General features: G+C 43.3%; 1 protein-coding gene across 4 annotated transcripts in view; it reads right to left on the reverse strand.

The window, feature by feature from the left end:
- Positions 1-21369, reverse strand: part of LOC126187314 (DNA-directed RNA polymerase III subunit RPC6) — a 104083-nt gene that overhangs the window by 13011 nt on the left and 69703 nt on the right. For all 4 annotated transcript variants that reach the window (XM_049928317.1, XM_049928315.1, XM_049928314.1 and 1 more), the window contains one exon: positions 20730-20981. In XM_049928317.1, the coding sequence (XP_049784274.1) occupies positions 20730-20981 (252 nt within the window). The remainder of the gene's footprint in view (positions 1-20729; positions 20982-21369) is intronic.

A 21369-nucleotide genomic window follows, 5' to 3' on the forward strand; every position in this document is an offset into this window, starting at 1 on the left:
ACGTTTGAGTGTACTCAAGGGAGCAGTATTATCATAACAATTGTTAGTTGTGTTGTGAAAAGTAATAATGAAAATGTTGTGTAAAATATACCTCTGTTTGTGAGAAGTGTGGCTATTTATTTAGTAGAACAATAGAGAAAACTTGACAAAGCATTCAAGGGATCTTCACTGCAATTGAATTGACAAGGAGGTGGCACGGAAGGATCTGAACCACCAAGAGGATAAAGGTAATACTACTTTCATCTGGTGGTGTATTGGTGTAGGCAAAATATTGCCCTTTTATATCAGCCAGGGACACAACTTCCAGCTAGCGCTGGTATAAGACCCACCATAAATCTTACAAAATAAACAACAGCAGGAAAGGAGGGAAAAATACATTCCATCTGATTTTAGTTCACTGGTATTCCCTTTCCACAATCTGTAATCTTCCAGTTTGGCATAATCCTTGTACATTCCACGTCACAATATTGTGTATATTCTTTTGAATATTCATAGTTTTGCAGCTGTCTCCCCCACCCCACCGCAAGAACGGACTGGGGGATTGTTTATATCAGTGGACTGTTTAAAGGCAGGCAAATCAATGATGGGTTTTCTAGGGGAACAAATCTGTAGGGTGGCTGCTTCTTGCCTTGCCCTTGTAGTGGTTCCACCTGCTTTATTTCTTCGTTTGTTGCTCTTGGTGTCAACGTACTGCGTTGCTACACTGGTTGAAAAATGGGGTTTGTAATTTGGACGCTGACTATAGTAAATAATGTAGCCAACAGATGCACAGTTACGGTTCATTGACTTTTACTTTCACTTTGCACAGTTCCCGAATAATACAGTTATACATGTATGGCCAGTGCACTATTGTTTAAAAATGTCATAAGCTTCATTAATAGTTTGCAGGCGAACATCCACATACGGCTACAATAGTTTCCTGTGGAACATCTATGAGCAGTAAAACCTAACCACACAGTTCACAGTTATAGAAGAACACACACATATGAACGGAAACAGACAATGTCACTGTCACTGGTTTTACACACAGCCTAACTGTGTAACACTTATTTCACAGTTAAGTTGAAGCATTGTCGTCGTTCTAACCAACCTCATCTGAAACTCGGCCGTGGACTGACTGTCTCAGGACCCTTATATATCATCACAATAATAGGTACTGAATCTATACATTGTTACAGAAGTTACAATTAAAACTTAACTCACTAAATTAACTGAATACATCGAAAAATTGGTAATAGTTTCTTCTACTGCAAGAGTTAGGTCGAATTATTTGTTTAAATCATGAAATTAACAAATATAAGTATGCAAACAATACTTTGGACAAAACTGTTAATTACATTGGAATTAATTAAGGGCTGCCTTTGCTCACATGTTTTCGAATAGAGACATATAAATACTTTAAGATTACTAGCATTTCGTCTTACAAATATTAACAATTATTACAAAATTCATATTTGTTTATATGTCAACAATAGAATTTAAGTTACAAAACAATTACTGATTTCACCCTATAATGAAAGATACTAACTAGGATTAGTCAAAATAAATTAGAAAATCGATTAATACCTGAAACTAAGCACAAAATTAGATCTGGTATTAAATTCTTTAAAACTGAGGGCCAATCTTTCTCTTTTATGAAAATGCATATTATATTTACATACGTTAATGGTAATTAGTTAAAACTGAAACAACGAATTTTAAGGAGGCAGATGGCAAAACAAGAGGGAAATTAAAAATATCCCAGCTTGCTTTATCACACCCCATCACTTGGAAATACAAAGGAAAACAAAGTACTACGTAGAAATGGTTAGTATCTGTGGTAAGGTCACGGTCCATCCCTGATAAGACAGTAGGACAAACCATGAGCTCAAGTAGGCAGGGTCACTAAACCCTTGAAATAGGACTGTCCTTCACTGGGATTGTGAAGAAATTCCTACCCAATACCACTTTCTTTTGCATATAAATATAAAAAAATGTACACATTTTTAGTTACTGCACATAATATGGCAAAGCTCAATTTTGAAAGATAATGTATGCAAGATTGTTTCTGCAAAATAAAACATGCGTAAAACAAGACTTATCATAGTGCTTAATACACTAGTGCCACGCCAACTATGTGCGGTTCAATGATCTGTATAAGATACACGCTGCATAATACAACCATGGAACCCAGCACCTTTGTGTGTGTGTGTGTGTGTGTGTGTGTGTGTGTGTGTTTGTGTTTGCTCGCGCGCACACGTGCGTGCACTAACACGGGAGGGGGATGACATATACATTTGTTGTTTGCTAGCTAAAATTCAAAAGCTGGTATAATGTGACACTTTAACGTGGCTGTTTAGGTGGGTGGGTGTTTTTTAATGTAGCTGCGACAAAATAATGGTAGAGATCAGGCCTGAACTACATCATTTATGACACTGACAACTTCAGCAAGCAATTACACAGTAGCAGTTAACAAATGCTTTGTGTTGTGCACTGATTGTTGTTTTCTTTTCTCATTTTGAAATGAGTGAAGAGACTAATTTTGGTCCATCACGGAGATCAATTACCACCCTCACAACAGCAAATGGTATAGATGATAGCTATCAACAAATGTAATTTCTGCTTTTGCAGAAACACATAACATGGGTATAGATTGGCTGCCCTGAAATGGGAGGCGGGGCTTGTTCTCCCGCACTACACCATTCTAGTTTGTTTATTCTCACAGCCGACTGCCAGTTTATAGTATCTGCACTCTGCACTATACAAACTGGAAACAAAACCAGTCCCTTAACATGCGAATAGAGTTATTTTCGGTTCTACTTCTATACTAAGTACCTTGTTGATTCTATCTGTAGCATTGTCACATACGGGCTGCATGGCTGTGAGTGCACATGAAAGGTTGAACTCTATATTCTGCAGATTTTTTAATCATAGCACTGCGTGGGGAAAGAAAGCAAAAGTCAAGAAACACCTTAAATCACAGAAGCATTCTGTTAGCCAGTGGGCAAATGCCACAGCTTCTCAGACATAAACAATCATTTGTTGAAAGCTTAAATATAGCCAAAAAAAGAAAACAAGTAAAGACCATTTTGGAAGAAACTGTGGAAGTTTTTCCAAAAATAAACATTTCAGACAAAAACCTCCACAATCAGCACTTTTTTTAAACAGTCAATCTAATGCTTCATCTTCAGGCGCGTTACTTGATAACCTTTTAAATCTGTGTGTCTAATCATTTTGCCAAATATAGAAATGAATTTTGCCCAAAATATAAATCACATCCAGAAAGTAAGTTTCCCTATTTTTCTAAAACAAAAACAACATATTTACGTGGAAAACTTTATTGGCAACAGGTACAAAAATGTTTGAGCTATTTCTTGACATAGTCACCAGAAGAATTTAGACACTAATCATATCATGGAATCAACTTTTTCATTCCTGTTCATAAAACTCTGTCCCCTGAGAATGGAACCAGTGTGTCATTTATCTTCAGCTCTTTGTCACTGTCAAAATACTTGTCGAAGGACAGGAATTTCTTGAGGTGCAAGAAAAGATGGAAACCACTGGGAGCAAGATCAGGACTGTATGCTGGATGATCAAACAGCTCCCAACTGAACTTATGCAAAACAGTTGCTGAGCACTAAGCTGTATGGGAATGAGCACTGACTTACCTGCAGTAAGAATTCCACAATTCTTGTTCTGAGTGGCATATCAGAGTTTCTGCATCGTTTCACAATAAAAGTCAGTGTTCACTGTTTCACCTACGGGTAGGAAGTCATGAGCAGAATGCCCTTCCTGTCCCAGAACACTGTGCACATCACTTTCTGTACTGACACAGTCTGTTTGGATTTCATCTTGACCAGAGATCCACTGAGACACCACTGCATTGACTGCTGCTTGGTTTCCAAGGGCAAGTGAGAAAGCCATGTCTCATCGCCTGTGATGATCCTCGAGAAACTCATCGCCATCATCATGATACCACTGCAGAAATGTCAGTGCTGCTCCAAAAAGTTTCATTTCGTGCTTGAGTGTCAGATTTTTTGCATCCATCTGGCACACAATTTCTTGAACAGCAGGTGCTTAGTGACAATTTCAAACAACAAGGATCACGACATCTGCAGAAAATGGCTGCTGAGCTCCATAATAATGAAGCAACCATTCTCCAGGATGCGCTGCAACAACAGCTCAACCAGGTGATCATTGGTGAAGGACGGTTGCCCAATGGGCTCTCCATCACAGACACTATGACGACCTTCTGAAAAAAGCCTACACCGGCGATGCACCATCTATTTGCTCATGATATTGGCCCATAGATCTGACAATGAAATTCGATGGGTACTATGTTTTGTGCATTAAGAAACCTTATCACAGATTAAACCCAGCAGCCGGTGGCAGAACGAATAAGAGATGCCACTTCGGGGCACAGATGCCACAGTATTGGCACCAAGCAGGACCTGTCTGGTGGTGATTGTCACGTTGTAGATCTGTTGTGCATGTGCAATTTTCCCAGCTAAATACGTATACTTTAAAGGAAACAACACTAGAAAACTTAATTTCTGGATACACCTCGTAGATGTGAATTTTGCCAAAAACAGATGCTAGAATTCCAGCTGCCTATTCAAAACACACAAAAACTGTTTACTGCAGCTAGCCAGTTTCCTTTATAGTCATAACTGATGACATGCAATGGGTGCACAATTTTTCTAACAACACAACTGTACAGTAAATGTGTCATGGAGAACAGTTCTTAGAAGTTCTGGTTACTATTAATGTAGTTCACGAATGGCAGAATGCCGGTTAACTTTAATCATATCTGCAACTTAAGAACAATTTCACTGACAGTGAATATATGTTAGTTTCTATTCCTTTCAACATAAGAATATGAAATACAATACAAACTGTAACAACAGAAATAATCAATATTTGGCATATAATGTAATTGGATAGATAAAACAATCTACTCACCAAATAGCAGCAGAAGAACACACACATAAAAAAGGTTTTACATATGCAAGTCGCACCTCCTTTCGGCAGAAGGGTTGAAGGGGAAGGAAGGGGTAAAGAAAAAGACCCAGAGAGGTTATGGAAGGGGTTAGAGTTTGGGAAAGTCACCCAGAACCTCGTCAGGGAAGATGTACCAGACGAGATGAGAAGGAAACACTGGTTGTAGGGGACTGCACCACATGAGATTTGAAAACTTGAGAGCTTAATGGTGGAAGACAGGGTGAGACGCAAGACAGAGATTACTGCTAAAACATCATGCACAAGTTAATAAGAGTTGGAAGCTAAGTTCACTGTGTGTAACAAAGGTGGCAGAGGGACGGCGAAAAATTGACAGACCAGAAAATGAAAGATGCAAAAAACTAAAATGGAGTGAAGAAAGGAGCAGTTCCTGTGAAGAAATGCTGAGATGGGAGAAATTAACATAAATTGAGGCCAAGCCGGTGCAAGAACTATGGCCACATTGTAGAGCTAATTTTCACCTGTGGAGTTCTGAAAAACTGGTACCTTGGGGACGAATGCAGATGGCATGTGTGGCGAAACAAGCACCGGGATCACAATACCTATAAATTCTCAACACCATAAATAAAAGCAGAGGCAAGGTCTATTTTTTAAAAAAAAATATGAGAAAACAAATTTATTGCCGTAACTTGTTTCTGGTATGCAATATTGGAGGCAAAAAAAAAAAAAAAAAAAAAAATGTTAATCAGTTTCTGCAAAGAGAATACCTTACAATTGATTAAGCTGTTTGAAACATTCAAGTCCTTTTGAACTTTCTGAAAACTTCCAGAGACTCTTGTAACTCTGAAGTTATTTCTAAGGCCAAAGTGCTAGCAGAAGATAATGAGGTATCAATGGTATTCCCAGAAAAAAAAAAAAAAGGATCAGAAGAAAGAAAAAAATGAGCGATGAGCTTCGTGAGGATGAAGTATCCAAACATTCACAGGAAGATTTGACAGAGTGATAATGGAGCTGAGTACCCGGTTTGCTGCATTGGAGAACATTAGTGCAAAATATAGTTTTCTGTGTGGTGTCCAAATTCAAGAAATTGAAGTGGAGGACTTAAAGACCAAAGTAGCAGAACTGTCTGATATCTACGCAGAAGATCTAAACAAGGAAGAATTTATTTTTTAAATTGAAAATTTCAAACACCATTCCCTGATAATAGAGAGAGACTTGCAAAATGCCACTGCATCATCCACATTACGTTTGATTTATAAAAATAAATTGGTAGAGGGGTATCCCAACTTTACTACAGTCTTAAGAATATTCCTTACCATACCAGTTCCTGTTTCCTGTGGAGAAAGAAGTTTCAGCAAGCTGAAACTCATTAAAATCATTTGATGAGCATGACTGCTCAACAAAGATTAACAAATCTTGGTATAATCTCCATGGAGCACAAACAAGCTACTTCCATAAACTATGATATCATAAATATTTTTGTAGCCAAAAAAGCTCAGAAAGCAAAGTTTTAGATTGATTATTGAATAAGATTTATGGTACATTATTCAGGGTGTATACGAGGAAGAGGAAAAAAAATTCCCGGATTTCCCGGTTAAAAATACACTTTCTCCCGGATGAAAATACACTTTTTCCGTGTTAAGTAACAGTATCTTTTCCTCAGAACTGTAAAACTTATCAATCCTTTCAATGGTTGTGCTTTTATACACCGGCGTAGAATTTCCCAGCACTTTAGAAAACGAAACTCACGGGAAAAAACACGTTTTGGAAAGATGTCTGATGCACAGCAACATGTACACATTTTTGTATTACGAAAGTAAAAATACGAATTCCACCAAACACCACATGTTACTTTCCAAAGGATTGAAATCAAGATAGCGATGCGCTTTTGTAAGCCAGTCGTAGCTCATATCAAGCGATCTCGCCAACGGCGGATATTCAGAGCATAGGACACGTGATGTAGTCAGCCAATAGCAACATCACTGTTAAGTAGCGCGAACACACAAACAGGAAAATGTAATGGTTTAAATTACTATACATAGCGTTGCTACAAGAAAAGAAAAGCTTCCACGTATAATATTGGTCTCTAAGATTAATAAGCTGCAAGCGAAGCTAGGCTTTCACACACAATGTTGATTTTTTTGCGCGTGTTACACTTTAAGGTACATGACACAAATGTGCCAATAAAATTTTTAACAGTGACATAAATGTCTGATCTTCTGGGCTCGAAAATATTCTAAATGGTCGTCCTCAAAGCTTTGATTTTTGAATGAGAGTCAAACGCTCTGTGATTTAAGAAATGTATCGGACAGTCACGCAGAGTTCATCTTGTGTAAAAGGAAATTTACTTTACTTGAAAATAAGGCTTTTCAAACCACCATTCGGAGTATTTTCCCGCGACCTGTTGGAAATATATTCGTTTCAGCAGTTGCACCAGATGACAGGCGTCGCCGCATTGCACAGCTATGATGACGCAGGAAGCCTGTATCTGTACGTGTAAAACCATTGAAAGATCTTACATTATGTCATAAAAGAAACAAGACATTAGAGGATACTCCAAGAGCATGGGAATTTTGTGAACCATACTAAAATGCACAATTCGGCTTAAAGTGCACATTCGTATGTCCAGATTCAGACGTAAATTTTCTTGGAGTACCAGTACCGTATTATCTCATGTTTGGTTCTTTTTTATGGCATAATACCATACATGCTAGAAGATGAAAACATGAACTTGAAATGCAGCAAACAGGTGGAACTAGTCAATAGCGTGGAATTAAACACATCGTTTCAAATAAATTGGCCTCAGCAGAAAAGATTAATAAAAGTCAAATTTCTTTAACAAACCGACAAAAATAACTTCATTGTTCTGCAAGGTGATTAACGCTTGACTGTCATAAAGGTGGAAATAAAATAAAATCTGAAACTAATAATATATTTTAGCCTTTTGTAATTATGTGAATGTATTTTAATTCACTTGATAGCTCCCGGACACAGAAATCCGTTTTGTTTTCATCTGACATGACAGCAATAAACGAAGAGGAAACAACAAAATCACTTAACGTAAACACAGGTCACGTGGAGACTACCAATTCCCCACCAACTCAGACTGCTCTGTGCATCAGGTCCAGATCTACGATATTTCCGAACTGGGACAATATTAGATAGTGGCCCTCCCCCTCCCTCGAGCGTTAGAGGTAGGATGCCAAAAATTTAAAAAATCGACTTTTCAAAAAATCTTCATTTTGTAGCCCACATCTTTCTGAAGAGTCTGATACATAAAACATATATGTTCGAGGGAATGTAAGACATGTTATTTGGTCCTAAAGTGTGCCGAAGTGCAGTGCCAAGCCTCTTCACACAGCATTCTTCCATTGCACGTCTCTGTATTTCACTCTGTGGAATTCAAACGTGTAATATTTTTTAATGGGTGCAATCAAACTATATTCTGGCCAGTGGAAATGAAAATGTCCTGTGGTGCCTCTCCTGCTCCCAGTCGGTCGGTTTGACATCCTGCCCCTCTTAAAAAAAAATTGCTATGAATACTGGATGGGATTATTTGTAACCGGCAGAACAAGAACACTTCAGAAAATTTGCAGTCTTTACTGCCTATTAGCTAATAACTTGCTGTTTTGTGTGGCATAAAATTAAATATATGATACATAAAACGAGTAAAAACAAGAGAGAAGCAAGACAGTACACCTTTCTTCAGTCCTTAAGTCCTAGCTTTTTTTTCCCTCTCTAATCTTGCCACAGCTTTATATGTTGTACTTTCCTTTCTGGGAAAGAATCTATTAACTCATCAAAGTTCGTCAACATTTTGCTATATGAAAAAACGCAATGTCGTTGTCTAATACTAGAAAAGCTGTTAATACAAATAGAACCCAAGACTGGTGTGGTTTCTATATCTGATTACGTGTATTTAGTCACTGTCTGCTAGATAAAACAAAATAGGCCTGCCTAATATTGCAGCAATTGTTACACACACCAAATAAACGAGACTGTTTTGGCACAAATGGTCATTTTTATAACACGACAGAATATAATTCACGAAGTACTAATATCAAATGCCTATTAGGCCTACTACAAGCAATAAGTTTTATGTTAGAAAATAGTTTCACATTTCATTCATACTCTCTAGGTTCTGAAGCATGAGATCGAAAAGCAATAGTACGAAATTTTTATTTAAATTTGGAATCATCATATTCTTTCGTAATTTGTGAGAGTCCTTGTTTCTTCTTCTTCCTCATTCTAACAAACAATCTTTTCATCACTGATTCTGTAACTATTCCTGCCAGTTTCAACATTTATTCTCTGGTTAACTGCACTAACCCAGCCACAATCGCCGGTTTAGTTATTCCGCATTTATTCTCCGGTTAGGTGTTATTACGTCTATGTACAACGAGTTTTCCGCGCTACTCCCAGAATAGAACTTTAGCGGCTGCTAGCCAGGGATTGTTCAACTGGCCCTTAGTCGTGTGGCGGTCTGGCCAAAAATTTTCTGTCAAAATTTCATTTTCTTGGATACACGGAGAAGGCAATACGTAATCTTTGTTGCCTATTATTCCTGTTAGTCGTTTATTTGCACTCTGGTGGTCTGAATCTATGGAATTCGCTAGTAATTATAACAAGGCTGATCATTTGCGAACCCAGTCAAGCACATAAACAGTGACTGTCATTCACCCTTTCGGCTTTATCCGCTCAGCTTGTATAGACCAGTCCCCTTTTGTCTGCAGGGAAATTTATTTCTAGACGCAACGGGGATTCCCCTGGCAGAGACATCACGTACACTATGCACGCATTCAAAAATCAACTTACGATTCATTCAGAAATCAACTTAAAATTTGATCAAAAATGTACAAAAACCAACAGGGATGCGTTCAAACTCATATGAGTAATCGATAGACCAATGTGCGCTGGATGCTTGGTGCTTTGTGAAACAAGGTCGTTTTCCTCAATAATATGAATTTGCCCCCCCTCCCCCTGAAATTGCCACCAGGGGCAGAAACCCCAGTTTGAAACCCCAGTTTGCCCCTGCCCCTAGTTCCGGACCTGCTGTGCATACGTGAATATGGCAGCTTAGGTACACCAGTAAAATTTTTTCAGATAGCATCTGGCTGCTTGCTGCTATTGCTTAAACAGCTAACTGCCACACTTCTGTAGCCAGAAGCGGGAGAAGGTGCTACACATATGCGACTCATCTGTACATGCGCATAAGCTATCTCACAACCGCTCCAACGAATTTGTTGTGACGTAACGCTCATCGGAGGCGATTTGTTGTTATGAAACATTGAATAGTCTTCCTAAAGCCTTTGACACATTTTGCTGTTGGCAGACTCTTGTATGAGTACAGCGTTTTGTTCTTGTATGTGGTGCATTTCATTTGCAACTTAAGTTTTATTTCCGTATTTTTTTTTTTCTCTCGTTCGTGTTTTATTACTGCAGTATTATTCTGCAGTAGCGAGTTACAGTAATATTCTTTGTTAGAGTATTGATTTTACCAGTAAAAGTTACAAAAATTTAACTGAAAACTAAAAAATGAAAAATTCCCAGAATTCTAAAAAATTCCCGGGTTTTTCCCGGTTTTCTCCCGGATGAAAAAATTCCCGAGTTTTTCCTGGATCTCCCAGTTGTCCCGGGTCGTATACACCCTGATTCTTCTATATTTTAAAATTGTTTATGTTTGTTTTCTTTGACCTTAATTCATTAAATAAAATAAGTTAATGTTGTCAGATACTGACATTTATTTTGAAATACATTACCCAAATTACTCTAAATTTTTTTTTATTTTTATGAGTGGGGGCGAAAAAAGGTGTGGCAAATTTAAGCTTGCCCCCTTCGTAAAACTCCTAGATCCGGCCCTGGTAATATGTTCAGTGGTTTAGTTATGTTTAAGATTGGTAGTAGCAGATACAGACACCAAGTGTCACACAGGTACACATTTCTGAAAGTTATTATAGAGGTGAAGCAAATGAACAGTTCATAAAAATCTTTCAAATAACTGAGGAACTTACAGTATCTATCAAAGCGCCTACTTGCTGCAAACTTGTTGTACTGTCTGTCTGTTGGTAGCTGAGCAATGTGATGGATGCTGGAGACATTTTGGTCCGCTTGGTTTTAAAATATGGTGCACGGTCAGGAGTAGCAGTCACATAATAAGCGATGGCTTACTAACTTCACTGCAAATGCTAGGATAGAACTTTTTCTGTCACGCTGAGATGTACATGGTATACCCATACCCTAGAAAGAGCCAATGAATGCTTTACAGAACTGTTGTAAACAGGATCTCTTTGTGCCACAGACTTTTCTGCAAAGACACTTTGAACTGTCTGAAACTTTAAGTCACCTTACTTTAATGTTTCTCAAGTGCAGTCACCATTTTAGGTTTTGATCAAAAACAATACTCATGAACCTGACTGTTTGGTTCATATAAAGACCCATTCTTCTTGTCAGCATATAAAATAAGTGACTTTTACAATTTCGTTTGATCTAATAAAGCAAAAAACCATTTACACATCATTTATTCATTCTTGGACAACATTTTCTGAGTTTTTTAACAAATTCAGTCATCATTAAGGCCCCCACCTGTGAAGGTAAAGGTGTGCTGTTCAAAATGAGTTGTGTCCATGACAGAAGTCCTGCAGTCTGCAAATTTTATCTAAATTCAATAAACAATTTTCTTAATCTATATCATATTGCGCATAGAGTAATAAAGTTTTTTTGAAATTAGACAAAATAATAATCTGTCGGACTTTTGAAAGAAAGATGCAGTTTTGTTGTGTATTTTTGGACATGTTTCCTGCAGTAACTAATGAATTAAAAAAATGCCTATTACTCCTTGCATACATACCCGAGGGGTAATTCAGCCAAATGTCAGAAAGATATTTTTATGTAAGTAGGTGCAAAAATTTTGTAGAAAATTACAGCTAACCTACGAGGTGCATTCAAGTTCTAAGGCCTCCGATTTTTTTCCTAATTAACTACTCACCCGAAATCCATGAAACTGGCGTTACTTCTCGACGTAATCGCCCTGCAGACGTACACATTTTTCACAACACTGACGCCATGATCCCATGGCAGCGGCGAAGGCTTCTTTCGGAGTCTGTTTTGATCACTGGAAAATCACTGAGGCAATAGCAGCACGGCTGGTGAATGTACGGCCACGGAGAGTGTCTTTCATTGTTGGAAAAAGCCAAAAGTCACTAGGAGCCAGGTCAGGTGAGTAGGGAGCATGAGGAATCACTTCAAAGTTGTTATCACGAAGAAACTGTTGCGTAACGGTAGCTTGATGTGCAGGTGCGTTGTCTTGGTGAAATAGCACACACGCAGCTCTTCCCGGACGTTTTTGTTGCAGTGCAGGAAGGAATTTGTTCTTGAAAACATTTTCGTACGATGCACCTGTTACCGTACTGCCCTTTGGAACGCAATGGGTAAGGATTACGCCCTTGCTGTCCCAGAACATGGACACCATTTTTTCAGCACTGGCGGTTACCCGAAATTTTTTGGTGGCGGTGAATCTGTGTGCTTCCATTGAGCTGACTGGCGCTTTGTTTCTGGATTGCAAAATGGCATCCACGTCTCATCCATTGTCACAACCGACGAAAAGAAAGTCCCATTCATGCTGTCGTTGTGCGCCGACATTGCTTGGCAATATGCCACACAGGCAGCCATGTGGTCGTCTGTCAGCATTCGTGGCATTTTCAGGTTGTCATGCAGGATTGTGTGCACAGAACCCACAGAAATGCCAACTCTGGAGGCGATCTGTTCAACAGTCATTCGGCGATCGCCCAAAACAATTCTCTCCACTTTCTCGATCATGTTGTCAGACCGGCTTGTGCGAGCCCGAGGTTGTTTCGGTTTGTTGTCACACGATGTTCTGCCTTCATTAAACTGTCACACCCACGAACGCACTTTTGACACATCCATAACTCCATCACCACATTTCTCCTTCAACTGTCGATGAATTTCAATTGGTTTCACACCACGCAAATTCAAAAAACGAATGATTGCACGCTGTTCAAGTAAGGAAAACGTCGCCATTTTAAGTATTTAAAAAGTTCTCATTCTCGCCGCTGGCAGTAAAATTCCATCTGCCGTACGGTGCTGCCATCTCTGGGACGTATTGACAATGAACGCGGCCTCATTTTAAAACAATGCGCATGTTTCTATCTCTCACCAGTCCGGAGAAAAAAAATCGGAGGCCTTAGAACTTGAATGCACCTCGTAAAAAGACCTGCTAGGTGGTTTTTGAAAGACAGATGTTGAGCGTACAGCTAAGATTTTGGGGTTTTACGTCCTTCCTTACATCTGATAAGAAAAGAGGATCAAGTAATGTGAGTGGTTGCTTATGAGAGGTGTTCAATAAATAATACAACACATTGTTTTTTCTGAAAGCAAGATGGTTTTGTTCAGGATTCCTATACATCATATTATTCTCCACTCTTTTGGCTACAAAACCCTACTTTTCAACATAATCTCTGTTCAATGCAATGACCTTATGCCACCTTATTGCAAGGGACTGTTGCCAGCACGGTACCACCTTACTAGTCTATGTCAGAGCCATCATCCTGCTGTATCAATAACCTCTGCATCATCCATTGGAGTGTTTCTTTCATTGGGTCACACAGATGGTAGTCTGAAGGTGCAAGATCCAGGCTGTAGTGTGGATGAGGGAGAACAGTCCAATTAAGTTTCCTGAGTGCCTCTCAGGCATGTGGACTGGTGTGCAAACTTGTGTGAGGCCTTGTATTGTCATAGAGAAAGAGAAGTTTGTTTGCATTTTGGAATTATTGATCAGTGAGTATTTTCTTTTTCCTGTCTCCTGCCATGGTGATGAAAAGCAGATGGCAGGAGGAACTGTAGTAGAGCTTTTTAGTTCCTCCATTTGATTTGATTTTGTTTATTTTTGCCATAAGTCAGTGGTGATAACATTTCATACATAAATTATTTTATTCAGCACTCTAAACAACAACTTTTTCAATTTTCATCCACCCTCCTCCATAATATTAAATAAATCTACACATCCTGTTCCAAATTTTGTACTTTCTATTGATTACTGTGGTCTCTGTGTGTATGTCGCAGTAAACAAAAACAAAAGCGTTAATCTCAAAATTTCTGATAAAAATAACTGAAGCTCTGAAATGGTCCTGGTCAGCTACTCTATGTGCTTCTTGAATCCATAGCTGTAGATATGAACAATGAACTGCTTATCCTTATGTCCAAAATAACTTTAAACTATTATATAACTCTCATATTTTTAAAAGACTTGCTTGTGACAACCCCTTTCTGCATAAATGATTACCCTTTTCACTTACTGGATAGCCAGAACTTAATAAGTGATAAAGTGAAAATTTTTGAAGAGTTCTCTATAATGATTACCAACACCTAAACAATTACACTTACAATGGCCTTAGAAAAGACCATGTTGTTTACTGGTGGACTTCATCTTCAAATATGGAAAGTGAATGAAGATTTCAAGATTCACTAAAGTTGGTTGGTTTGGGGGGGGATGAAAGGGACCAGACTGCGACGGTCATCGGTCCCTTTTTCCAAAAAAGTAAAACCACCCAAAGAGAATAAAAAAACGAACAACAGGAAAGACGTCAGACGACACAGGACAAGAAATACCCCTACAGAGATCAGACGAAACAAATTAAAATCACACAGAGTGTGACAGTGGTTGGCCGACCATAGAGATAAAAAGGAAAAGCCAACCACCGAGAACACATTAAAAACTCAGCGTAAAATTGTAGGCCAATGGCCAGAATCAACACAAACGAACAGAACAAACACTCAGAGTAAATAATAAAAACCCCCTGCCCGAATAAAACGGAAAACTAAGTCAGCCATACCAGGGTCATCACATAAGAGGGCAGGGAGCGTATCAGGCAGCGCAAATGTCTGCCTGACCACAGCTAAAAGGGGGCAGGCCAACAAAATGTGGGCCACTGTCAAAGCCGCCCCGCAGCGACATACAGGAGGGTCCTCCCGGCGCAGTAAATAACTGTGTGTCAGGTGGGAGTGGCCAATGCGGAGCCGACAAAGGACGACAGAGTCCCTGCGGTTGGCTCGCAGGGATGACCGCCACACAGTCGTCGTCTCCTTGATGGCACGGAGTTTATTGGGCATGATCCGATTGCGCCATTCAGCGTCCCAAAGCGCAAAAACGTTTCGGCGGAGGACTGCCCGCAAATCAGTCTCTGGGAAGCCAACGTCCAGAGACTGTTTACTCGTGGCCTCTTTCGCCAGGCGGTCAACATGTTCATTGCCCGGGATACCGACATGACCGGGGGTCCACACAAAGACCACAGAGCGGCCGCAACGCGCTAGAGTATGCAGGGACTCATGGATAGCCATCACCAGACTAGAACGAGGAAAACACTGGTCGAGAGCTCGTAAACCGCTCAGGGAATTGCTACAGATAACGAAGGACTCACCTGAGCAGGAGCGGATATACTCTAGGGCACGAAAGATGGTGACTAGCTCAGCAGTGTAAACGCTGCAGCCAGCCGCCAAGGACCGTTGTTCGGAATGGTCCCCTAGAGTTAGCGCATACCCGACACGACCAGCAACCATCGAACCGTCGGTGTAAACAATTCCAGAGCCCTGATACGTGGCCAGGATGGAATAAAAGCGGCAGCGGAAGGCCTCTGGAGGGACAGAGTCCTTCGAGCCCTGTGCCAAGTCGAGCCGAAGGCAAGGGCGAGGAACACACCACGGGGGTGTACGCAGAGGCGCCCGGAAAGGAGGTGGAACTGGGAAAAACCCAAGCCCGCAGAGAAGCTCCTTGATGCGTACGGCGATCGGACAACCCGACCGGAGCCGACGGTCTGGCAGATGGACGACTGACTGCGGGAACAGGACACGATAATTTGGATGCCCGGGCAAGCTAAAAACATGGGCAGCATAAGCGGCCAGCAAACGTTGGCGTCGGAACCGCAGTGGAGGTACACCTGCCTCCACTAGGACGCTGTCCACAGGGCTGGTGCGGAAAGCACCAGTGGCAAGGCGTATCCCGCTGTGGAGAATTGGGTCCAGCACCCGCAACGCAGATGGGGATGCTGAGCCATAAGCTAGGCACCCATAATCCAGGCGAGACTGGATTAACGCCTGGTAGAGCCGCAACAGGGTAGATCGGTCGGCGCCCCAGCGGGTGTGGCTCAAACAACGCAGGGCGTTGAGATGCCGCCAACACGCTTGTTTAAGCTGCCGGATATGAGGCAGCCACGTCAACCGGGCATCAAAAAGGACACCCAAAAACCTGTGGGTCTCCACCACAGCAAGAAGTTCGTCGGCAAGATAAAGCCGCGGCTCAGGATGGACCATTCGGCGCCGGCAGAAATGCATAACGCGGGTCTTGGCCGCCGAAAACTGAAAACCACGCGCTACAGCCCAAGACTGCGCCTTGCGGATTACGCCCTGTAGCTGACGTTCAGTTGCTGCAATGCTAATAGAACTATAGTAAAGACAGAAGTCGTCAGCATACAGGGAAGCGGAGACAGAATTTCCTACTGCCGCAGCGAGACCGTTTATTGCAATTAAAAACAGGCAGACACTGAGGACAGAGCCCTGGGGTACCCCGTTCTCCTGGAAGAGGGAGGAACTATACGAGGCCGCGACTTGCACGCGGAAGGTACGATACGACAGAAAATTTCTGATAAAGATCGGCAGAGGGCCCCGAAGACCCCATCCATGAAGCGTAGAAAGGATGTGATGACGCCATGTCGTATCGTACGCCTTCCGCATGTCGAAAAAGACAGCGACCAGGTGCTGACGGCGGGCAAAGGCTGTACGGATGGCCGACTCAAGGCTCACCAGATTGTCGGTGGCGGAGCGGCCTTTACGGAACCCACCCTGAGACGGAGCCAGAAGGCCCCGAGACTCCAGCACCCAATTTAAGCGCCGGCTCACCATCCATTCAAGCAACTTGCAAAGAACGTTGGTGAGACTAATGGGACGGTAGCTGTCCACCTCCAGAGGGTTCTTTCCAGGTTTCAAAATGGGGATGACAATACTTTCCCGCCATTGCGACGGAAACTCACCCTCAACCCAGAGACGGTTGTAAAGGTCGAGGAGGCGTCGCTTGCAGTCCACTGAAAGGTGTTTCAGCATCTGACAGTGGACGCGATCTGGCCCGGGAGCGGTATCAGGGCAAGCGGCAAGGGCACTCTGAAATTCCCACTCACTGAATGGAGCGTTGTAGGGTTCAGAAGCGTTGGTGCGAAAAGAAAGGCTCCGACGTTCCATCTGCTCTTTAACGGAGCGGAAGGCCTGGGGGTAATTCGCAGAAGCGGAACTCATAGCAAAATGCTCTGCTAAGCGGTTTGCAATGACGTCGGAGTCAGTACAAACTGCTCCATTCAGTGAGAGCGCAGGGACGCTGGCAGGGGTCCGATAGCCGAAGACCCGTCGAATTTTGGCCCAGACCTGCGATGGAGTGACATGGAGTCCAATGGTGGACACATACCGCTCCCAGCACTCCTTCTTGCCTTGGCGAATAAGGAGGCGGGCCCGCGCACGCAGCCGTTTGAAGGCGATAAGGTGGTCCATGGAGGGATGTCGCTTGTGACGCTGGAGCGCCCGCCGGCGATCTTTAATCGCTTCAGCGATCTCAGGCGACCACCAAGGCACAGCCCTCCGCCGAGGGGACCCAGAAGAACGGGGAATGGCAGACTCGGCGGCAGTGACGATGCCGGCGGTGACCGATGTAACCACCGCATCAATGGCATCAGTTGAGAGAGGCTCAATAGCGGCAGTGGAGGAGAACAAGTCCCAGTCAGCCTTATTCATAGCCCATCTGCTAGGGCGCCCAGAAGAGTGACGCTGTGGTAGTGACAGAAAAATCGGAAAGTGGTCACTACCACACAGGTCGTCATGCACACTCCAGTGGACAGATGGGAAGAGGCTAGGGCTACAGATTGAAAGGTCAATGGCGGAGTAGGTGCCATGCGCCACACTGAAGTGTGTGGAGGCACCATCATTCAAAATCGAGAGATCGAGTTGCGACAATAAATGCTCAACGGTGGCGCCTCGACCTGTTGCCACTGACCCACCCCACAGAGGGTTATGGGCGTTAAAGTTGCCCAGTAATAAGAAAGGTGGCGGCAATTGGGCTATCAGCGCAGCCAGGACATGCTGCGCGACATCACCCTCCGGTGGAAGGTAAAGACTGCAGACGGTAAGAGCCTGCGGCGTCCACACCCTAACAGCGACAGCCTCTAAAGCTGTTTGTAGAGGGACAGACTCGCTGTGAAGAGAGTTAAGGACATAGATGCAGACGCCACCAGACACCCTTTCATAAGCTGCTCGGTTCTTATAATAACCCCGATAGCCATGGAGGGCGGGGGTGCGCATTGCTGGAAACCAAGTTTCCTGCAGAGCAATGCAGAGGAAAGGGTGAAGGCTGAGAAGTTGGCGGAGCTCAGCTAGATGGTGGAAGAAACCGCTGCAGTTCCACTGGAGGATGGTTTTGTCCATGGCTGAGAAAGGCGTGCCGGGACTGGGACGGCAGATTACGCCGCTGGGTCACCTGCTGCCTCCAATTGAGCACCCGTGCTAGTGCTATTGCTATTCACGGCGTCTGAGGGACCGGCGAGATCGAGGTCCTCAGTGGACGCCAGAATCTCCACCTCGTCCGCAGACGCAGAGCTAGAAGGTTGCGATGGGGTGGCTACCACCGCGCGTTCCTTGGGCTTAGAGCTGCTCTTCTTTGATTTCTCACGCTGCTCCTTGGGTTTAACTGGCTGGGAGGGCTTCACCGATTCAGTCTCCGGGACTGAGGAGGATCGGGAAGCCCTTCGACCTGCAGATTGTGGGCACTTACGCCACTGTCGATCGTCAGCCTTCCCGCCGGTGGAGACCTGGGAAGGGAGGGACCCAAGGGACCCCTTGCGAGCGTGAGAAGCCGAAGAAGTTGGACACTTCTCCGGCTTAGAAGCGGGGACCGACGTCCCCGATGGGGGGGATGGTGTTGCTCCTGAGGTAGGTGGCACAGGAGCAATCCGGTGGGTAGAGCCCCCCACTGGCAAGGGGGCAGGAGGAGTTGTACCACTAGTCGATCCGGCCGGAAGGCGCGAAACTGATGGGGCTAGCACAGGTGTTGTAGCAGCGGCGTAGGAAGTTGTCATTCTCACTGGATGTAATCGGTCGTATTACCGTTTGGCCTCAGTATAAGTCAGTCGGTCCAGGGTCTTATATTCCATGATTTTGCGCTCTTTCTGGAATATTCTGCAGTCTGGCGAGCAAGGTGAATGGTGCTCCCTGCAGTTGACGCAGATGGGAGGCGGGGCACATGGAGTATCGGGATGAGATGGGCGTCCGCAATCTCGACATGTGAGGCTGGAAGTGCAGCGGGAAGACATATGGCCGAACTTCCAGCACTTGAAGCACCGCATCGGGGGAGGGATATAGGGCTTGACGTCACATCGGTAGACCATCACCTTGACCTTTTCCGGTAACGTATCACCCTCGAAGGCCAAGATGAAGGCACCGGTAGCAACCTGATTGTCCCTCGGACCCCGATGAACGCGCCGGACGAAATGAACACCTCTACGTTCTAAGTTGGCGCGCAGCTCGTCATCAGACTGCAAAAGGAGGTCCCTATGGAAAATAACACCCTGGACCATATTTAAACTCTTATGGGGAGTAATAGTAACGTTAACATCCCCCAACTTGTCACAAGCAAGTAACCTGCGTGACTGGGCGGAGGATGCCGTTTGTATCAGTACTGAGCCAGAGCGCATTTTAGACAAGCCCTCCACCTCCCCAAACTTGTCCTCTAAATGCTCGACAAAGAACTGAGGCTTTGTGGAGAGAAAAGACTCCCCATCAGCTCTCGTGCAAACTAAGAATCGGGGCGAATAACTGTTACCTCCATCCTGGGACTTACGCTCTTCCCACGGCGTGGCCAGGGAGGGGAACGTTTTCGGATCGTACTTCTGAGCATTAAATTGAGCCCGAGAACGCTTAGAGACTGCTGGCGGCTGGCCGCCAGCGAGAGATGATGTACCACGCTTCATTGCGGGTCATCCGCCCTGATGCCACCTACTCCGTCCAAGGGCCCTCCCCACGGGCGCCACCCAGCCACAGCAAAGGCCACCTGGCAGGATGGCCGTTGCCGGGAGTCCTGATACCCCAGGAGGATAGGCATCTACTCCTTGGCATACGTGGGGAGTTAACGGCGCAAGCATCAGTAGAGCGATCCCTGTGTTGTCAGGGGGCTACAACCAAGAGGGTACATGGCGGCCCCACCACAACGGACTGGCTACCGTGCTGGATCTTAGGTGCAAAACTGTCCAAGGTCGTCGTCGCAGTTAAAAGAAACACTGCAGAGGGCAGCGTGGTAATCGCACCCAGGGACGTATCCCCGCCCTAAAGATCGAAAACGAGCGGGACACCATTGCAACGACGTGAAAGCCGGCTAAAGGTCTAATTGCACGACGGATACAGTGCACCATGTAAGGCGCCCTTCCCCAATTGGCTCGCTCTTCGGAATAATTTAGAAAGATGGAGGTCAAACCCGAGAGGGGACCATCACATAAGGCCAAAACATGTGAGACTCCTTTTAGTCGCCTCTTACGACAGGCAGGAATACCGCGGCCTATTCTAACCCCCGAACCCGCAGGGGGGATTCACTAAAGGCCTGGATGAATTTTCTCTGAGAAAATTTCATACATGTGAATAGTTTCTGCAAAAACAATGCTACATTACCACATATATGACTCATGGAAATAGTTGACCGCCATTACACCTCTCAACTAATAAAAATCTCTGCTGAGAAAGAATGATGAACTTACTTTGCTAATGCCCAGGTCATTTATATATTTCCATACATCCTTTGACGAAACATACGAAATATTTCTTGCTGCTATTGGCCCTCCTTTGCATTCCTTTGCAGCTTCAGTCTTGGTTAACAAAAACCTATAGCACTGCTGATTTAGCACATCAACGAACTCTGCTTCAAAATCCTGATCACAATACCAGGCTCCACCTGTGACTGATCGATCTGGCTCCAGATTATAAAGCATATAAACTTTTTTCTTGCTTGCCTGAAAAAATTAATTTCCGATACTCGTTACAATGAATAGCAGAAATTGAAAGAGACATGAAGACACACTATAACTTCAACATGACAAATAATTTCCCATCAGTTTCAGATGTTCCACCAAAATGTATATGTAACTTTTTTCATTCTACTCATCAAGAATTTTAAAAAAGTTTTCCCCACAAATGACAAGTCATCAAAATAACGCTGCTGCATCAGCTTGATGAAGTAATGAAAATTAAACTTTGTTGTCATTCTTTCAAATCCTTTAGTGAGTAATAAAGCCACCAAAGAACAGGTAGTGTGCAGGGCCTAGTTTAAATGCAAAGAAAGAAGTTTTACGATGAAGAGGGGCAATAAAATCATGGATGAACTTTATGACGCAATTATGA

Source organism: Schistocerca cancellata, chromosome 5 (genome assembly GCF_023864275.1).
Source record: "Schistocerca cancellata isolate TAMUIC-IGC-003103 chromosome 5, iqSchCanc2.1, whole genome shotgun sequence".
NCBI lineage: Eukaryota > Metazoa > Arthropoda > Insecta > Orthoptera > Acrididae > Schistocerca > Schistocerca cancellata.